Below are 20,206 nucleotides of genomic sequence, written 5' to 3' on the forward strand. Positions count from 1 at the left end.
TACACCCACTTTTTCTTTAGTATCTTTTTTATTACTTTTAATTATTATTTTTAACTATTAATTATTATTTCTTTTGTTACAGATTTGATCCACATCGTTACTATTATTGCATATTTTTTAATTTTACTTAATTAACGATCTTTATTACATTTTTTTATTTTACTTAATCATTTCACACAACATTTCTTTTCTTTTATTATTTCTATAATATTCTGCTAAGCCACGTAAAAGGTTTATTTACTTACTATGTCTTCGAATACGTTTTTAAGTTCCTATTGGTCCTGATAATAATACTTTTCTTCCACTCGGATTTCATTCTTAGTTATTTTATAGAGCTTTGAAAACTCTGCGAAACAAAAAGTAAAAAATAAAAAACTTTCAAAAAAAGTCATGCCGTTTAAAGTATCCGTTCGTAAATAATAGTATTCTCATTTACCATCTCCTCGAGCACGCCCTTCAGAGGTCAACTTGCATCGACCTCGATATATAGATCTGGATTTATATGAACAAACATTTTCATTTCAAAAACTGGTTCACCAGCGTCCATCGCACACATTTAAATATGCACAAGACCTCCTCATATGTTCTAGCTATCGCTGTCTAACTTTTTTGTAAAACTCGACGTCTTAGCACTTTGTCTTCGCGAAGCCGTCGTGCACGTTCTTACCATTGGACGTGAGGACATTGTCCTTTTTCTGAGAGAGACCCGTTACATCTTCTTCTCGTATGATACATAACGTTCGCGGCAACGGGTTTGCGAGATAGGTCTGATGATGCGAATGTATAGCAGCGTTCTTGCAGATTGCCTTCGCGATGCCGTTGGCAACGTCCTCATCATTGGGCATGAAGTAAGACCTAATGTCTTAGCGGCTGAAATCATTTTTACCGTATTGAAGCTCTTGATGCTCGGAAGTCAATAGCTATTCGCCAACGTCTGTTGCCATCTGCGTCAGGTTTTTTAGGTACGATCCACAAAGGCAAATTGTATGGTTTAGGTTTAGCGTTTAATAGTTCCCTGGGACAACAGAGTGTTTCCACTTGTCGTTGGACTTCTTGCTGATGGGTTATCACAAGGATAAAATCGCATTGTCTCGTATCGATTGGGTCTTCCTCAATTCCATGGTTGGAGTGATGAGAATTAGACACGTTATCCATGTTGTCTTCAGAGACAAATAAAACCTTTCTGAACATTCTCGGATAATACCCGCCCGGAAATGGCGGGTTCCTCGGATCATTTGAAGCAACTTCTTCCTTTACAAAAATGTTCTTCGAGGCACCGTTAACGAGTTATTAACGAAAAACAGTGACCAATAAGAATCGAGTACGGCTGACGCGAGGCGGCCCAGCCAACCAGCGCACGAAGCCCAGTTCCGCTCATTGGCTCGGTCGCCTCGCGCCAGCTGAGCTCGCCTCTCATTGGTCACTGTTTTTCGTTAATAATATTTCAAATGGCCTCAGGAACGCCCCATTTCCGGACTGCGAGATATTCTTGGAACACCCTGTATATACATTCTAAAAGTCGTCAGACTTCTATTTTACACTTATAACCTTATACAACCTTGACGAATTAATTTATCGAATCGTATAGCATTTCGATAATACACGATCATATCGTTAACCAATATATCTTCCGCAGAAAATGTAAAAATAATCACAACGATAGTTATTTAATTATATTAGTATAATAATGGTAATATTATATTAGTATTTAATTATATACAGTATTAGTTATTTTACTGTAACATAAGATAAAAAAGGCAAGTAGCCTAAGTAACGACCACAATAACTACATGTAAAGATTAATTAATATTAGCACACTCTGGTTAGGCTACACACACACACACACACACACACACACACACACACACACACACACACACACACACACACAGAGAGAGAGAGAGAGAGAGAGAGAGAGAGAGAGAGAGAGAGAGAGAGAGAGAGAGAGAGAGAGAGAGAGAGAGGGAAATAGAAGGGTGAGAAAACTTTCTGAACCAATCTGTACGTTTTGATCAAACTTCAACTGAACTAATCGTTTGGTAAAAATATCTGCAAGTTAACCGAAAATTAAAATAACCTTAAACCTTAAAATAACTTTAAACCATAAAATAAACTTAAACCTTAAAGTAACCATAAAATAACCTCGAAATAACTTTACAATAATTAAATCTTAATCTTAAAATAACACTTCTTTGGTTCCTTCACAGCAAGCTATAAATTCGGCTTCGGTAATTCATGATTGCATTTAACTAATTTCTCGCAAAGTTCACATATCTACTACGTGAACACGCTACGTGTTCAAACACGTTATAGAACTGGGCCTATTAATCTGTACTTATTTTATTGCAACGCAAGATGAAAAACGTAAGTAGGTTTAATAACAATTTAATATATATGTTTAATATATATGTATATAAAGTCACAATAACTATGTGTACTGTACGACATCACTACTCGACATCCCCCCCCCCCACATACACAAACACAAAACTCCGTTACACAGCAGACAAAAGAACATTCTAGAAAACAAACCTACAAAGTTACCCACTTTCCAACGCCAAGAACTGTATTCTACTAGCAAAAGAAGCTTCTACCTCGTAGAGTAGTGTCACTGAAAGTGTTCCCTGTATCAATCCACAGGCAAAGCCTCTTCAGCAACCGTGCCCATGATAACATATTTGCTGTCCAATTGCTCTGTATATTACAACCCGACATCTGCGCGGGCCTAAACAATCAGTTCAAGAAATCTACACAGAAAATATTCAGCAGAGAGCAGCACAGGTGTCGAAACGAGGCGTTGACGCTGGTCGTCCTGGATAGGCAGGTTCGGCGAAACTAAGGACTGTCGAAGTTGTTACGAGCCGAGGACTAATTACCCGAGTAAAGAAGTTGCGGAGAAGTATAATTTTTATTTCGGTATGTATATATAATAGTATTATATATATAATACATAATATAGTATTATATATATAATAGTATTTATACCCCCCTTCCCCCTGTGTACAAGGGGGTGGGGGGTTATAAAAATGAATATATATTCATTTATTAATGCCAAGAAATCGATGGTAGCCTTGCGGTTAATTTGGCTAATTTGTCTTACCGCAGAGATCGTCTGATTATTTAACGATCCTGCTGTAATTCAGAGATCGCCTGATTATTGGGCGATCCTCCTGGAACGAGTCGGGATAATTTAATTTCTTTTACCTTGCGCTACGTTCCGAACTATATTTCTTTTATGTTATTCTTTTTGTTTTTTTTTAAATGTAATCAATTCCTTCATTTACTGTCCCTAAACGCTCACCGAGATTACCGACAAACATTTCATGATTTTCTCGTTAGAGGTCGCACGAAGGTCAACATGTTGCACCACGTTGGATCTGTTTTTTTATATGCTATAAGACTGCGGACCTTGAGAAAAAAAATTCGGCCCATCACCGTATTGGCGCCTTTGAACAGAATATTTTTCTCCTCATGACATTTTTTCTATCATAGAAAATAAGCGATATATTTAAGGTGGTCGTTAGGTGAAATACCTTGTATAACGCATTCGTTCCTTGAAATCAACGTGGTCCAAACGTAAATGTAAACCGAACCTTCTGTAACGAACGTTCACTCGCGATTACAATCATCAATTTTTAACACTCATGCCAGTCATGTGTCTGCAATAGCAAATTGTAAGACAGAAAGACTTTATATTCAGGTTAAACGAAACAAATTCATTTATATTCCAAATATATTTATTCATTGTATATATAAAAAAGATTTATCTAGCACTGCGAACTATTAATATATAACATCTATTACAATACAATAATATTATAATAATCTCTGTTACATTTGTATATGTCGAGCGTTAACGACCGGAGAATCCGCGAGCTAGTTACGATTTCCTCCGAGATCACAATAGCTGATCGATGCACACGGACTCTTCTGTGTGCGTTAACTCCACACACGTCGAACGTGTGCGTGCGTGAGCGACCAGTGCACTCTGGGAAAAGTGGCTGCGCGTGGAGTGGGGGTAGCCGGCGCATGCACGGGAGTTCCCGCACAGCGGCGCGTCTACCGGGCGAAATCTGAACTACGATGGCGACATGACGCAGAGCTGCAGATACAATGCAATAAAACATAAAATGACTCACACCGCTGGGCGGGATTCGCACGCATGCGTAGCCTACACTGGTGGCGATTCGTAACCGATCAACCTGCGCAGTTACTCCCTTGTCGTATCGTTATCTTCGCAATTGCAACGATTAGAAGTTTCCCGATTATATTTTCATTTCTTTGCAAAAGAAAAAAGGAAACGTTTATTTATCGCCTGTATGTATTTACTTGAATAACTAAATATTGAAGCCAATAGAATGGAATTTTATTCCGATTTAAAGGAACAGAATAAAATTCGTGGTGTAGCTAAGGACACGGTATTATGTTATAATAATAATAATAATTATTATATATATAATAATTATAAATAATAATATGTTATAATTATAACGGAAATAATTGTAGAGTTTAGGTTATATCAATAATCTGACATGCTTATGTCAGAATAGTTTGTAAAATCAACTATGTCTACAATCGTGGATGGACCATCGGCTAGAGAATGCGCGATGGAAACGACGATACCAAGAGATGGTGACACGACGGCGACGATATGGGTCCACGGAACCTGCAAGATTTGACCACGTGTTGCTTAAGAAGATCCTGCGGGACAAGCGTTCACGAGCGGTACGAAGGATGAGAACTGGTCGCAAGGCTGGTCGAGAACGGCACGGACATGTACGACATCTTTGGCAAGGGTACCGAGTTGAAGATGTCGAGGCTACGTCTCGAGCTGCTGGAGAGAGGGGGCAGTGCTGACGCAGCGTGAAGTGGGCCCCGTGCGCCAAGTTCAAGTTATGACATAACCTGGCAGCGGTCTACGGGAGAAGAGGCGACCTCGGAGACCTCGGAGACCGCCCACGTGGGTATCACAGCGATCGCGAAGCCTCGGAATCGTTTCGATCGTTCAGGAAATTCGTTCGATAATTGGACGAGACAGTTCCGGCTCCTTCAGGACATATGCGACGTTTCGAAACGAACGCCGATCTGCTGGAACCGTTTGGAAAAATTACGGAGGCACAAGATCCGACAAGCGGCGCAACGAAAAACGGTGCACCAACTGCGGTGCCCTCGGTGCCCCGCCCAGAAACGGTGCACCAACTGCGGTGTGCGCGGTGCCCCACCCAGAAACGGTGCACCAACTGCGGTGCGCGCGGTGCCCCGCCCAGAAACGGTGCACCAACTGCGGTGCCCGCGGTGCCCCGCCCAGAAGAAGGCTCGCAAGTGTTACCAATGCATTAAGTACGCAATGAGTATGCAATGAGTACCACATTTCGCGCTATTGCCCTACAAATAAATTCACCACGAAAGAACTGCCGACGGGAGAAGTGGTCACGAGAGAAACGCTCCCCCCGGGGTCATGACGTCGACGGAAAAGAAATTCTGAAGGAATTATATTAATAATTATATTAATAATTATATCTTAGTCGACATGGATACGAGCCGCTACGTTTCCTTGATCCGCTTGGACGCTGGTTGGACTCGGAAGAACTTCGAACGCACAGACGATTCAACATGAACGTTGTAATGAGACGGAACGATGACACGAGAGCTCTGAGCTCGAAGCTCCTGGCGATCCTACGGATCCGTTGGACCCAGCAGCGCAACGACGACGACGAAGACACCTGCTACAGAAAGTGGACGACGACCTAAAGATCCCTAAAGGTCCCGCGGCCCATATCGCATGCAAAGCGCATGAGCACTGGACGAGCGATGGACCGACCCGACGACGAGAGCCACGACGACGAGGGCGACAAAGCAAAAATGATAAGGCATCTGGGGCCGTGTGCCTTTTCAGGATGACCGAGTGTACATAAAAGCCGAAGGTTAGCGATCGGAGAATCCGCGAGCTAGTTAGGAGATCTTGGAACGACCTTTGAAATCGCAATAGCTGATCGGTGCTCGCGGACTCTCCTGCGCGACCAGTGGACTCACAAAAAGTGGCTACGCAAGGAGTGGGGATAGGCGGCGCATGCGCTACTAATTTACCGAGTGAATTCTTTAGGTGCCACCCTGTAGACACACCGCACCGCTGGGCGGGACTCCCGCGCATGCGTAGCCTGCCCCCACTCTTTGCGTAGCTTCGCTTCGTGTGACTACCCCTTGCCATATCGTTATCTTCACAATTGCAACAATTAGAACTTCTTTGATTGCAATCATTTCTTTGCAAAAAAAAGATGTTTATTTATTGTGTGCTTGCATTTACTGGAATAACTAAATATTGAGACCAATAGAATGGAATATTCCGATTTATTATGACTAGAATGACTCTATCACGAGTTGGACTTGTGAAAATACGGCAAGGGTTTAACGATTACTATTACGAGGATGGCTACAAAATTGATCAGGATTACGGTTTATGGATAGGATAAGGACACGGTATTATAACAAGCGGCTTTTGTGGACCGGTTCACGATTTTCGATTTCCGATAACTGAAATAATTATAAGTTATATATATATAATATATATAATTATAAGTTATATATATATATATATATATATATATATATATAATATATATAATTATAAGTTAAATTCAGTTCAGCAAGAAATAAAATAACTTCTGAAACCAACTGGCTCTACAGATTTATTAATGATTTATAACGTGCATCCCTTTTTTTTTCTCAGTCACGAGATATCCAGAGTCTCCATATACAGAAGAATTACAATATCTGTAACAATATTACATACCGTAGGCCTCGCTTTGTATATCGCGAGACAAGTTACCTTTCACAGGGGTACGACGACGAACGCTCTGGAAGCGGGGCACATACGGACACCCCCCACTACCATTTCTCAAAGGCCCAAACGGGACCAGAAAACGGACTAGTTCCAAGTCAGCTATCAACGTTACAAGGTTATAAGCCGCCGCCGATTCATTGCGACAAACTGAGAGCACGATACAACAAATACACTCAATACAATTGTGTATTAGACTAAAAAGCTTGTAACATACTATCTTTTACCAATCTACTTTGGTTGTAAAATTCAATTATTCCATTTTCTGGTTCGAAGCAGTAATTGGTACAAACCTACAGAGACATACATTTACCGCTCGAGGTGTAACTTCATTTCTTCTTGTGAAAGAAAGAAACTAGTGCACACGGAGTTACCCGCTCATTTGCGATTATACAGGGTATTCCATAATTATTGTACAAACAGAAAATGAGTAGTTCCTGGAGGTGATTTGAAGTAACTTCTTCTCCTTAGCGAAAATGCGATCCGCGGCTTCGTTTGCGAGTTCTTAACGAAAAACAGTGATGATATCACTGTTTCCAGGGACGATAGATTCCAACTGCTACGCCCACGGTTAAATTCCCAAAATCACCTGTTTCTGGTATTTATCCATATGCTCTTGGGGAAATCATGAAAAACCCCAAAAGAGAGAGAGAGAGAGAGAGAGAGAGAGAGAGAGAGAGAGAGAGAGAGAGAGAGAGAGAGAGAGAGAGAGAGAGAATGAACTCAGGGTCGAGCGAAACTACCTGTAAAAGCAGCGGTGAACATTACTATGAATACATTGTAGTGCTAGAATAAAAAATATATAAATATGTAATAAAAAATATATATATAATAGAATAAAAAAGATATCGAAGTCATTGTCGTTATTGTTGTCGTAGTCGTTATTCGTGAGATGTTGTTGTGTTTTGTAGACTGGTCATTATTTTGTAAATGAACTGTTACTGCTACTGTTATTGAAATCGTGAGTGTTATATTTGTTTTACCACAGAGCCTCGTAGGATTTCCTAAAATAATCCCTGCAATACGTTGTTTGGTGAGTTTCGTTGAGTCAAGGAGGAACCATCAAAACCAGGACGTTAGTAATCTCTCTGTTCACCTCTGGTGGAAGTAAAAGAATTTGTCAACAGAATTCTATAAAATGCATTTATTTATTTTCGCAATCTATAAAATGTAAGCAGAATAAATGTAGACTCACATCTTTTGTAAGTATAAAAATACTGTATAACAATAATTATCTTATAGATAATAGTGTCTCTATGATTAATTCAAGTAGCCTTTATACTGTGCATCATGTACGAAGAAAATCCCAAATGTAGGTCACAAACAATATCATCAACAAAATCGTACAGATTTTCAATAATTTTAGTTAATAAGTCGTACAGGAAAGGATTGCCTTTCAAAGGAGCACATGCCTTAGTGGCACTTCCTCTTAGATTCGCCTTGGAATACTCCCACAAAAACTTAATAGCATCCGATAGGCAACTCGCAGGATCAAAGTTATTCTGCACCACTTTTGTGGCAATTTTGAACATCATTCTAAGAATTGACATAGCATTATCCATAAAGGCCATTTCATTAAACATACTACTAAACTGCTTAACGTTATAAGATTGTGTCTTCGACGTAGACGGTTTATCCCAATAGAATTCTCTTAATAAATCCTTGACCGAAGTTGTCAATCCAGCCACTATCTGCTTATTGAGTAGTGATGATTCAGGATTTACAAGAGATATCACGCCACTGGTTAACAATTCTTGTGCCACTACAAAAGGATCTAACAGAGTGATGCCATTCAGTAAGACCATGCCATCGAAGAAGATTGACTGGTAACTTTTATTTCTAGCTATTTTGCTGAAAGTGTTTAGAAACTCGGTTCCACTGGTAATTTTCTTAAGATTGTGTATTATCCCTGTAGAACTACTCTTATTGCCAAGAACTCTGGCGTATTCTTGCTCAAAGCGGTCGGAACGTAAGAAGTTCTTGAATTTCTCAAGGACAGTGCCTCTGGATGCTCCTATAAGCTCGCTAGCAAGTTTGCTCTTTATTAAAGAGTTGCTGAAAAATAGAATGTGCGAACTGAACAACATCACGTCGAGAATGTTGACTTTCTTCTGCGTTTGGTACTGATCAATTAAACGGTATCCTTCGAAAGCTATGCCAAATCCACTAACTGCAAGATTACTTATTACCACTGAATTGAAGGTCACTTTGGCTATGTCACCAATACGAGCCCCTCTGGCGATAGCTTTCGTCATAAGCATGGCTCCACCATTTGTACCAATAGCTAAAGCCGAACTGGCTATTCCAAAATATGCAGACAAGGCATCGCCATTAGTGGGACTTATAGATTCTACGTGGTTAGATCGATCTACTAATCTCCCTATGCTTCGTCCAATGTTCCATGCTCCGCTTACAGCGCAGCCAATTAAACTTGCACCAGCTAATATAGGTCCAACAGGAGTAAGCAACGATGCCACTCCAAGTCCTACAGTTGAACCAATACCTACAACACTGGAAGAAATGTCAACTACTTTGAGGACAGCTTTGACAGCCTTACAGGAAGGCGATGGTAAGATCTCAATCCATACAGTCGAAGACCACTTGGTAACTGGAAGATATGGATTGCATTGATAGATTCCTTCTTTTGGTATAATCATCATACATTTTGGCAGTGTATTATTCTCCAAATAATCTTCCCAGTCTTTATATACTCTGGCATCATTATCAATATACAATATAGTATCTTTTAATTTTAATTTGAAAATAGGTAATAAAAATGTCCTATTCAAGCAGTTATCAGAACTATTTGTTAAATTTTTTGGTTGTTCGTGATCAAATACCACAATATATATGATACCAACTTGAATGAAATTATTGCCTCCGTTAGACTGGAGTATCTTTTTATATATTTTGGTAATGGTTTTACATGCATCTTTATTATATTCTTTAAACGTGCATAAATCAGCATTATCGTTATTAAGTTCTTTATGTTCATCATAGTCAGGGGGGCCATATAGTGCAAATCCAATTCTTTCATATATATAAGTACGATCTGCGTAATCGTATAAGAACCAGTCAGGAAGAAGTTCATAAAAAAATTGATGATATTTCACTGCAAAGTCTTTCACCTACATTAAAATATTCTAATATTATGACATATTCAGTTTAAAAAATGAAACTAAATAAAACGTTTACCTGCTGATTCATTTCGAATTATTCGTGAAGTTTTCTACGCACTGAAAATAAAATAGATTCTTGATCCACGATCTCAACAACAGATCGTACAACTAAAAAAACTCCATAGAATCATAAGATTATTTTCACACTGATCGTTCTCTAATGTACAGAATCTGATTACGATCTAACCATGTGTGGGTTATCTGATATAACTTTATGCAGAAATTATATATGTATAATGTAACTTTCAGGCAGGCCTCTCAGTTTTCTGACCCAGGAATTCTGCTCAGAATTTGCTCCAAGTGGCGGAGTAGAAGATGAGATTGGATGATTCCAATGGAAATCCATTGACATTAACCAATCCCATTTGCGATAGGGAATTTCTGGAACAAATAACTATCTACAATAGTTAGTCCTCCTCCACCATATCTCCAGGACGCAACTGGATTCGTTAGCGAGTGTCGATATAAAAGTTTTCTTTGCCCTAATTGACTGACGATTCACTGTTGAGACAGGATCCACTGCATATTGGATACCCAGTAAAACAATGGGGGTAACCTAACTTTCTCTGTGAACTTTAAAATTGGAATACAGGTACTTCACGCAGTAAGAAAACAAAAGATCAACGGTGTCATTCCACGTTAAAACCGATCACTTTTTTCCCTTGATGTTTGGGATTTTGTTGAAACTAAAATATGATGTAGTTCACATGATATTAAGGGGAGCTTAAGTCATTATTTTTTGCTAATTCCGAATTTGTTTGAAAAATACAGGGCCCTGCATTTACTATTTTTGTCAATTTTTGCAAAAATGCATGATATGTACTTGGAAATTTTTATTTCTGAAACTATCGATCGTATCGAGATGTATCGAGATGGAAAAGGTCGTCCACTTTTCACGCATAGAGCTCAGCCCTGTCGGACAGAGAGAAGCGAGCAGCGAAGCTCATGGTGGCAAAACGTCGTGTACATGTTGCCGTCGAACATTCTTTCGATCTACTAGAAATGTATATCGTTCCGACACTTCTACCGGGCCGTATCTTCTTCAGAAATGTCTACAGAATCCGATCCCGGGTAGAGTTTTCGTGCTGAACAAAGAACTTTTCGAAAAAATACAAAAATATTGCGGAGAAACTGCGCACGTCGACACTTTTTTTAAACTTTGACATCGATTCATAGTTATTCAGGACCAAAAACAATTAATAAATTGCATGCCACTATATTCGGAAAACTTTCCTCTATCTTTTGAGACCGATTAGAACTTTCTAGCGTTTGTACTTTTCATGCAATACCTAATTTTTGTCGAAAATTTTAGGTTCTTACAAAAGTTCGTTTTTTCTCACAAACCGAGGGTGATGGAGCAATTCGGTTTTCGGATTCTTGTTCGGGGAATGAAGCTCTACAAGAATTTCACAGTGGCTATAGGAAATCAGACAAAAAGTTTGATTTTGTCGCTGAAATTATGTGGCAGAAACGTGCATTTACAGACCCTAGTATTATTTAGTACAGTTTTGGAACCAAGCAACGTATTATAATGATATTGGACTTATACGAATCGGTTGACATCGAGAAATGTATATTTGCAAAAAGTCAATATTTTACTTTTTATAATTTTGTACAGTGTGATAAACCTTAAACCCATTGCGGACGAGTGTCGGCAAATAGCCGCCCAAGTCTGTTCACAGTTGCGGACACATATTATAAAGCGGCTTGCGTATGCTGTTTTTCCGAGTGATAAGATATGCTTGGGTATAAGTAGCTTTCCTTGCATGCACATTAGAGATCTTTTGCGTTGCAGTCATATTTTCCGTTGAATGTATATTATATATATATATATATATATATATATATTTTTTTTTATACTTTATAACGTTCCATACACGATGCCAAAAAGATTCCAAGAGGACATGTTTCGATGGTGATTAATAATAGTGATGACGAATATATTTATTGGATCAAACGTTTCAATATTTATAGTGATAGCAACAGCGATCATGAACTAAATATTGACGATAATAATGAAAGCTCTGACAATGAATGAAAGAATGTTACAAATAAAGACACGTACCAATATCTCTCGTCCATAACGACACTCGCTCGATGAGCAACACGGTTCGTAAAGAGTTAGATCCTGCGACGGTCAAAACCGAACGTATTAGCACGATATCAGCACAACCACAAGTGAAACAAGTCACACCGACGACTAATGCAGCTTGTCTCACTCTTTTCGCGCATTCGTATGCTTGGTGCACCATCTGAAACACGTGGCGCGATATTTGACTAGTACGTACTAGTATATTATATGCTAGTATACTACTATATATTATATGCTAGTATACTACTATATATTATATACTATACTACTATATATTATATATTAGTACGTACTAGTATATTTGCGAACGTCTTGAAACGACGATCATTTCTACAATTATTAAAATTTTCGAAGACCCATAAGCTATATCTTAGCTAATGGTTTTTACTTTGAGATGACGGCGTAGCAACTCGGCCGAGAAGGCCCCTACCACCACCCCCATATTGTATATTTCGTGGCCCGTGCCCCGGCTATCTTACACTTTTGCGACGATTTGTAAAATTTATTGTCAAATTGTTACAACTTTTGAATCATTAGAGATGTTGATCATACAGAAACTCCTGATCGAATATTAGATTAGTTACTTTGGCTGATATGCATGTCAATGAATAGGAGTTTGGATATTATAGGATGAGTGATCAAAAACGCAAATTATTAGACCAAACGTCCTCTTATTTTCTTTAGAGTAACACATATTTAATGCTCGTGTGTAAAACAATCGGTTGAATATTTTTAAAGGAAGTAGGTACGTGGTTTTCTAACACTGAAGAGTGGCATACGATTCTTGTGTTGAATACGTTTAGGTAACGGGAATTTGATTTTTGAGTCGTGAAATTGTTTCACTTGCGGTCTCCTGCAGTTGGCTGCCTTTACCATTTCTACTTTAATGATTTGGATAGAATGTGCACGAGCACGATGACGGGCACCCATATCTCTATAACATTGTGTTACGGCACCACTGACAGAAAGATCTCTGTATTCTCTGTACATATTATGAGTCCCAGATCTTGAATCGTACCTCAACCAAATTCCAAAATTCTTAATTTTGATAGGTGTCTTCTCTGAAATCTAATCGTTAAACCATCAAAATTTGTGATATTACGATCGATTAATAATTGTTGTAGACGACATTTAGATTGTTTACTTACCTGTTTAAGAGATACAATTTCTCCAGTAGACTTTTTGAATTTTTTCAGTTGACGCAGAAAATACCAAAATCTGGATTTTGCGACAATAACATCAGGCGCAAATATCCTCATTTTATAGAGAGGTGTGGTTTTCTCCTTTTCAGTCGGCAATTTACGACCGATCACTTCAAACTCCTTCAACTATGAAAACAAAAACAGTTATTGTTTAATGTAATAAATTTGTTTAGTAACTTCAATACCTATTGCAGTGAAATTATTAACTGTAATCACAGTTAAATCACAGTCATTGTGTTTGCAAGCAACTAATTTTGACGTACAAGAAGTTGTTAATATCCTTGAAGACAAGAATGAATGAAGACAAGATATTCTCATTTTTTACATAGAATGCAAAAGTAATCTAGTCTGCTAACACTATCTAATGATCTATTTAGCTGTTATCTACTACCATTTAAATGCAATTCGAACATGTGTTGACGTCGGTGATCATAGAATTATAGGTTAGGAGAATGTAAAACATAGTGCAACTTCGTTTTATCTGTTTCTGTTAAATTTTTAAGATATGCAAGATTAAAATATTAATTCCGCTGGAAATATTTATGGTTTTTCTAATGGAATTTGTAATATTTACTTACTTCTCCTTTGGCTTTCATTATACCGTGCGTACAGTATCACCATAAACCGGAAAAAGAGGGCACTTCGTGCTACACACTCGGTCGGAATCGGAAATGTAGCCATTCACTTTTTAAATGCTACAATACATATATGTATACATACATGTGCACAAAATATATATGCACATGCATATGATGTATATTTAAAAAAGTAACCAAAATTGACGTGAAATGAAAATTTAGAAAAATAGTAAAAAGGATTTAGTATAGAAAAATATTCAAAGTATTGGCTAGAGTTATTGTTCAACTTTTATTGAGCATAGTTACAGTTACAATTGCATTCACTTTTATAACTTAATCAGACAGTGTAGGTTTCTGTATGCGATTATACAGATGTTGTAAATTATACATAATATTCATCACATACAAATCGACATGTGATCTATTACAAGGCATTTTGCGTCCTTGAAGCTTCTACCCGATAAACAAATTAATGGAAATAATAATAATAATAATTACAATCTCAGCGAAACCAAACTACTAGAATAAAATTAGATTATAAATCATTAAACTTTCTACCGTCTTGTGAATTTAATGGCAGAGAAGATGATGTGCCTTCATAAACAAGGATTACTATGTTCAGGAAGAATACAGTCTTTATGTCATCACTCTCGTCACATTCATGAGACTCATAAAACGCTATTTCATCATTTATCTTCTGGCTTATTGAAAACGAGAGTGTAACCACATTTTCCACAGTAATGACGATCTTCCATTGCTGCCATGAACACTCCTGCACCGCATTGTTCCATGGGACATTCTCTCCTTAATCGGTGAATTTTTCCGTTCTCATCCACCTGGACAATAAAGGATTTGTCGAACCTTTACAAGTTAAGAAGGGATATTCTTTCGTCGTCTTCAATTTACGATAATATCATCACGGAAACTGTCAATTAATTTTTAAAGATATTTTTGTTAAATTAGATTTACAGGTAACATTTATATACCTTGTAGAATTTTAGTACTGCAAGCTTGACCTTCTTTTTCTTATGCTTGATTTTTTTAGGAGTGGAGTAATTCTTCTTCTTGCGTTTCTTAGCTCCACCTCTTAGACGTAATACCAAATGTAAAGTAGATTCTTTCTGGATATTATAATCTGAAAGGGTTCTACCATCTTCTAGCTGTTTACCAGCAAAGATTAATCTTTGCTGATCTGGCGGAATACCTGCAATGATATTTTTATTAGTAAACACATCCAATCTAAATATATCTGATGTTATATTACCTTCCTTATCTTGGATCTTAGCTTTAACATTTTCTATTGTATCTGAAGCCTCAACCTCTAAAGTGATGGTCTTCCCAGTGAGTGTTTTTACGAAAATCTGCATATTGAAGACGATGTCGGGTGGAACTGCAGAAAAGAATAATTCAATCTCAGTCTTTCAGTAACTCGCGCAGAACGCCAACGCTGCGAGTGGCCGCTTGCGGAACTACATGTCTGCCATAGACTACCTATTCGCCACATCTCGCTAGAGACTAGCGGCTCTTGAGTGCATTTCCGTACATTACAGAACAATTGTTGCGAAAATGAATTTATAATTATGACATCTTGTACAAGGTATCAATTGGATCAAGAATCTATTTTATTTTCAGTGCATAGAAGACTTCATCAATAATTCGAAATGGATAATTTTAACAAGGTATACGTTTTGTTTATTTTCATTTCTTAACCAAATACATCCTAATATTAGAATATTTTAATATAGAAGCTAACAACTGCGGTGGAATGTCATCAATATTTTTATGAACTTCTTCCCGTCTGGTTTGAATACAATTACAAGGATCATGCGTATATACAGAAAAAAGTTGTATTTGCACTATATGGTCCTCCTGGCTATAGTAAATATAAAAAAATTATTGATGATAATGCTAATTTATCTACTTTTGTGGAATAAGATAAGGACACACAAAGAACCGCCATTAACAAGATATATAAAAAGATACTTGAGCGTAGCAAAAGCTATAATTTTATTAAAATTGGTCTCATGTACAGGATGTCCCAAAAATGTCTCGCAATCCGAAAGTGGCGGGTTCCTCGGGTCATTTGAAGCAACTTTTTCCTTTACAAAAATTTTCTCCGAGGCACCGTTAACGAGTTATTAACGAAAAACAGTGACCAATGAGAGGCGAGCTCGACTGGCGCGAGGCGATCGAGCCAATGAGCGGTATTAGACTTCGTGTGCTGGTTGGCTGGGCCGCTTCGCGTCCGAGGAACCCGCCATTTCTGGATTGCGAGACATTTTTGGGACACCCTGTATACATATAGGTGTAGGGATAGCACGGGTACAATCCCAGGAAGACCGTAACATGGACTTCTAGAGAGAATTTACTGTATAACGACCACTACTCGCCGAGTTTGCTTTACATTAATTCACACTATGTCTGATACGGTCTAAATAATTATTATTAAAGATAAATAAAAAAAGTTTCACATTGAATTTTATCTATCCTTTACTTGTTGTTCTTTTCTACGTTCGAAAACGTACAAAAGCGAACATCGAATCTCGGTATGAGCCTTTTCGATACACTTCCATCCTGAGGTTCATTCAGGTTCATTCATCGATCCTACCTAGCACGGTCCTCCCAGCTAATCTGAACACAGATTTTTATTGAACATATCATTTTATTTCGACATGGGTCGATATAAAATATTATATATTATATATAATATTATATTATTATAAAGAATCATCATTTTGTGATAAGAATATCTAAAGATTTCAATGTTCGTTTATTGTGATTCTGTATTCGCATACATATGTTGGTTTGAGAATTGATGATATTGGTTATTTTATAGAGTATGACACGTGTTCTTTAACGCTTCTTTAACATTTTGACAATTTCCCTTCGAGAATTCTTAATGTAACAATATTTAAAAAATTTCATGACTCGATCGCGATCACTTTATGCATTTATGACAAAAATAAATATGTCAAATACAAAACAGTAAGAACATTTAAAAAATCTAAAAATATTGTTACGGTAGTTTCAACTCATTAAAATGATTAAAAATCGAAATCAATATTTACGTACGTAGCTTTTTTATCTTGTAATTAGCGGACACAATTTTTATTTTACGTAAAAGTCCGCAGTCTAATCATGATAATTTACTGGATTTTGGAATGAAAAGCATGATAATTTAATCATTTACAATTCAGATGCAATAATGCAGCAAACAGATAGGACATGTTGTATGTATGATATGCAACGCGTGAACAAAACCGGATGTATACATTTTGTAGGCATGCGCATTACCGTATTGTGTCTTTTCACTTCCCGCTGACGTCATTTTCCATATACTTACATAAAGAGAAGCGTTATTTGAGCGTTATTCTCCATAACTTCCACCTATTTATATCACACACACAAGTGCATAAATATTTTGTGTTGATTTCTTTTAAATTACAAGTTTTAAGTTGACTGTCGTATCTTTTGTATGTAGCGTCCGATCTGTTAAACTTCGTCGCGAAGCTCGCGAGTTAGGACGTAAACATGCAAATGCAAGAAACAGAAGGAGCGGATGGTATGTAAATATTTAGTGTATCTGCTGTGAATATATCATTTCTCATCTTTGCCGAGTCTATGATAGCCTAATTTTAAGAAAATCAAACTATTGGACAGTCAATGTGATAATTCTCCTAACCTCTAAAGTTCTCGTCATAATCTTATGTTGACCGAAGTTTTTCAATGTTACGTTGTGTAATTTTAGGATCACCATGGAATAATTCCAGCGGTTGTGACGAGGAACGTCGACCAACTCAAAAGGAGGGTAAAAAATCAAACATATTACCGCTATGGGGTAATGAAAGGACTATGAATTTAAATCCACTAATTCTGACGAATATACAATCGTCGCATTATTTCAAAGTGAATTTGTACGAACTGAAAACATACCATGAGGTGATCGATGAAATTTATTACAAAGTGTCGCATTTGGAACCATGGGAGAAAGGAAGCAGAAAAACGGCGGGTCAAACAGGCATGTGTGGAGGCGTGAGTATGTTTTTCAATAGACTGACAATCCTTAATTGTTTGTTCATTTATTGACCTCAAAATGAAGCGATCGTAGAATCCATTATTATACACACGGAGAAATTAAAAATTTGTAGAATTTAAAGGACCTGAACAAAGTATATAAGATGAAATCTATCGATAAAAATAAAATAGGTGAAATCGTTTTGAATATATTCTAAAAAGTGAAAGTTTTAAACATTATAGACTTTCGCTATTAACGCGAGATTAGGCATCGGTATGAAATATATTGGTCTCTGGGACTGAACAGTTTTGTTTAACATTACACTTACTTATTACAGAGTAGCATGTTCATGGTCAATATATTTAATTATAATATGAATACGATCAATTGACATAAGGGGGTGTAAATTTAGCGGTTCATGCAGGTTCGTGGTGTTGGTGCTGGTGGAATTGTTTCGACGGCTTATTGTCTCCTATATAAACTATTCACCTTGAGGTTAACACGGAAACAATTGAATGGTCTTATCAATCATCCCGATTCACCGTATATAAGAGCACTAGGATTTATGTATATCAGGTAAGAAATTATTATGATTTCTTTAATCTTGCGTTAATTTATTCAAAACTAAATTTCTCCCGATTTTCGTAGATATACCCAACCACCAGCTGATTTATTTAGTTGGTATAGCGACTATTTAGAAGATGAAGAAGAATTAGACGTTAAAGCTGGAGGTGGTCAAGTAATGAAAATGGGTGATATTCTCAAACAATTTCTAACTAAATTAGAATGGTTTTCAACGCTATTCCCAAGGATACCAGTGCCTATACAAAAAGAACTTGAACATCGATTAGCAGAAAGGTTTCCGCAACAATCTATGAATGCTAGAAACGCAAAGCCACCTATCACATTAAATAGTCATGGAAAATATAGTAATACCAGTAATAGAAAAGATAATGGTAACATTATGCCACGAAATCAACCTAGACATATCCCCGACAGTGAAGCTCAGTGGGGCGAGGCAGAGAGAACAAGCCACTGGCGAGCCAGGTGCGTCTACGTGGTATGAATACAATCACGTTACTAATTTATATAAGATTAATAATAATCGTTGAAATTGTTAGGGAATCGGGGTGAAGATTAAGGGATGTATCCACTCCAGGAAAATAGACTTGATCTCAATGTATCTTTTGAGTTTTGTTTGATATCTGTGTATGTTAAAATTTATTTTTGATATAGTTATTTGCTACCATTATATAAATGTTGTGCGATCAATTTCTTTGTACACTTAGTTCATTTGATTCGTGTCATGCTCACTCGGAAGCCTCCAGCGTATATATATCTTGAAAAAATTCGCTTTTGGCTAAGCTATTTCTGTAATTGTGTGAGTACGGTATAAATCAAATGAGTAGAGTTTGCGATATATTTTTCATTTATCTTTGATTTCTGTATATTATTGACAATAATTTAGCACCGTTTAAAAGTAATCACGATATTCCTAATAACTGTATACTTTCAATGTATGCATTGGTTATTAAAGAATGTTTTTGTTAAGTAGCGAATTGTAGCGAACTATACAGTTATGTGTAATATCGGATAAACAATTTCTTGAATTTCTATGTGCTATTACCCATGTTTTTCATATAGGCTAATATAATTCTCGAAAGATTATTCGTGCTTCAGCGATACTTCCCATCGAACAATTTCTTTTCTAGATCTGACGAGGATCGTAAGGATAAGTACAGGGAACGCGAACGCGAACGAGAACGTACTAGAGAACGAGAAAGGGATCGAACTCGAGAGAGAGACAGGGAAAGGGACAGACACTTCAGACGATCGTCTAGCCGCGACAGAAGTCGAAGACAGAGGGAATATAGGAGTCGTAGCAAGGACAGATCACACAGAGATCGGAGTAGAGACCGTTACCGTGACAAAGATCGTCATCGGGATAGGTAATGCAATTTTTTTTGTGTAGCTTTAATTATAGTTTGTTGAAGAACTTTTTTTTAATTACAGGAGAGGCTCGCCGTACGACTATGCCGCAGAGCTTGCTCGGGAAAGAGAGAGGCAACGAAGAGAATGAAAATGTATGTTAACGTGTATATATCGATATAAATGTTTGTACGAGTGTAACTATGGAGATGAAAACGATTTAGAGCCGAGCCATCTGAACACCATCGTTTTAAAAGAAAACTTACTCCGTTTGGAGTAGTAGCCTAAATTTAATTCGATTATATTCACCTTGTAGTTTACATGTTTTTATAAAATAAATTCATGATTATAATTATCGTCTTGTATCCTTATT

General features: G+C 37.3%; 4 protein-coding genes and 2 long non-coding RNA genes across 21 annotated transcripts in view; 3 read left to right on the forward strand and 3 right to left on the reverse strand.

Annotated features, from left to right (window-relative positions):
* Window positions 1-6,672, forward strand: part of LOC117224655 (uncharacterized) — a 25,408-nt gene extending 18,736 nt beyond the window's left edge. For 8 of the 9 annotated variants that reach the window (XR_013034081.1, XR_013034082.1, XR_013034086.1 and 5 more), the window contains one exon: window positions 83-6,672. This is a non-coding gene — a long non-coding RNA (uncharacterized LOC117224655). The remainder of the gene's footprint in view (window positions 1-82) is intronic. The other variant, XR_013034087.1, reaches the window with a different exon arrangement.
* Window positions 6,661-12,211, reverse strand: LOC117224652 (uncharacterized). 3 transcript variants are annotated; one of them, XR_004491295.2, is made up of 3 exons: window positions 10,034-10,354; window positions 8,034-9,966; window positions 6,661-7,936 (listed from the first exon to the last, which is right to left on the reverse strand). XR_004491295.2 is itself a non-coding variant. In XM_033477756.2 (3 exons), exons 2-3 carry the CDS (start codon window positions 10,043-10,045, stop codon window positions 8,104-8,106), a joined length of 1,875 nt encoding a protein of 624 aa, XP_033333647.2. In that variant the 5' UTR covers window positions 10,046-10,398; window positions 12,083-12,211; the 3' UTR covers window positions 7,968-8,103. The 3 variants fall into 3 exon arrangements, 1 of the variants encoding a protein (XP_033333647.2); XR_004491296.2 differs by having other exon boundaries at window positions 6,661-7,969; XM_033477756.2 differs by lacking the exon at window positions 6,661-7,936 and adding an exon at window positions 12,083-12,211 and having other exon boundaries at window positions 7,968-9,966; window positions 10,034-10,398.
* LOC117224650 (uncharacterized) lies at window positions 10,445-16,366 on the forward strand. Of its 3 annotated transcripts, none has more exons than XR_004491294.2 (3): window positions 10,445-10,568; window positions 11,330-15,568; window positions 15,635-16,366. It is a non-coding gene; the product is annotated as an uncharacterized LOC117224650 (long non-coding RNA). The 3 variants fall into 3 exon arrangements; XR_013034080.1 differs by having other exon boundaries at window positions 10,471-10,609; XR_013034079.1 differs by lacking the exon at window positions 10,445-10,568 and adding an exon at window positions 10,955-11,088.
* Window positions 12,761-13,994, reverse strand: LOC117224651 (large ribosomal subunit protein eL20). The gene is made up of 3 exons (XM_033477755.2): window positions 13,890-13,994; window positions 13,258-13,437; window positions 12,761-13,177 (listed from the first exon to the last, which is right to left on the reverse strand). The coding sequence occupies exons 1-3, from the start codon at window positions 13,905-13,907 to the stop codon at window positions 12,842-12,844; spliced, it is 534 nt and encodes a 177-aa protein (XP_033333646.2). The 5' UTR covers window positions 13,908-13,994; the 3' UTR covers window positions 12,761-12,841.
* LOC117224649 (ubiquitin-ribosomal protein eS31 fusion protein) lies at window positions 14,160-15,286 on the reverse strand. Its single transcript, XM_033477754.2, has 3 exons — window positions 15,154-15,286; window positions 14,876-15,093; window positions 14,160-14,725 (listed from the first exon to the last, which is right to left on the reverse strand). Exons 1-3 carry the CDS (start codon window positions 15,254-15,256, stop codon window positions 14,576-14,578), a joined length of 471 nt encoding a protein of 156 aa, XP_033333645.1. The 5' UTR covers window positions 15,257-15,286; the 3' UTR covers window positions 14,160-14,575.
* Window positions 16,367-17,194: 828 nt separating the features above from the next.
* On the forward strand, window positions 17,195-20,185 carry LOC117224647 (pre-mRNA-splicing factor 38B). Of its 4 annotated transcripts, none has more exons than XR_013034099.1 (6): window positions 17,195-17,451; window positions 17,638-17,921; window positions 18,329-18,480; window positions 18,553-18,951; window positions 19,026-19,113; window positions 19,617-19,753. XR_013034099.1 is itself a non-coding variant. In XM_033477752.2 (6 exons), the coding sequence occupies exons 1-6, from the start codon at window positions 17,421-17,423 to the stop codon at window positions 19,909-19,911; spliced, it is 1,116 nt and encodes a 371-aa protein (XP_033333643.1). In that variant the 5' UTR covers window positions 17,196-17,420; the 3' UTR covers window positions 19,912-20,185. The 4 variants fall into 4 exon arrangements, 3 of the variants coding, with proteins under 3 accessions (XP_033333644.1, XP_033333643.1, XP_033333642.1); XM_033477752.2 differs by lacking the exon at window positions 19,026-19,113 and adding an exon at window positions 19,899-20,185 and having other exon boundaries at window positions 17,196-17,451; window positions 19,617-19,853; XM_033477751.2 differs by lacking the exon at window positions 19,026-19,113 and adding an exon at window positions 19,918-20,185 and having other exon boundaries at window positions 17,199-17,451; window positions 19,617-19,853.
* The last annotated feature ends 21 nt before the right edge of the window (window positions 20,186-20,206 follow it).

This window comes from Megalopta genalis, chromosome 9 (assembly GCF_051020955.1).
Source record: "Megalopta genalis isolate 19385.01 chromosome 9, iyMegGena1_principal, whole genome shotgun sequence".
Classification (NCBI taxonomy): domain Eukaryota; kingdom Metazoa; phylum Arthropoda; class Insecta; order Hymenoptera; family Halictidae; genus Megalopta; species Megalopta genalis.

Coding starts and splice junctions, on each gene's coding strand:
- LOC117224651 (XM_033477755.2), bottom strand. Junction 13,178..13,257: donor AAATTGTATCTCTTAAACAG/GTAAGTAAACAA, acceptor TTTAACGATTAG/ATTTCAGAGAAGACACCTAT.
- LOC117224649 (XM_033477754.2), bottom strand. CDS start 15,256: ATGCAGATTTTCGTAAAAACACTCACTGGGAAGACCATCACTTTAGAG. Junction 15,094..15,153: donor TAAGATCCAAGATAAGGAAG/GTAATATAACAT, acceptor ATATCATTGCAG/GTATTCCGCCAGATCAGCAA. Junction 14,726..14,875: donor CAGTACTAAAATTCTACAAG/GTATATAAATGT, acceptor TTTATTGTCCAG/GTGGATGAGAACGGAAAAAT.
- LOC117224647 (XM_033477751.2), top strand. CDS start 17,421: ATGCAAATGCAAGAAACAGAAGGAGCGGATG. Junction 17,922..18,328: donor AAACAGGCATGTGTGGAGGC/GTGAGTATGTTT, acceptor CGGTTCATGCAG/GTTCGTGGTGTTGGTGCTGG. Junction 18,481..18,552: donor CTAGGATTTATGTATATCAG/GTAAGAAATTAT, acceptor CGATTTTCGTAG/ATATACCCAACCACCAGCTG.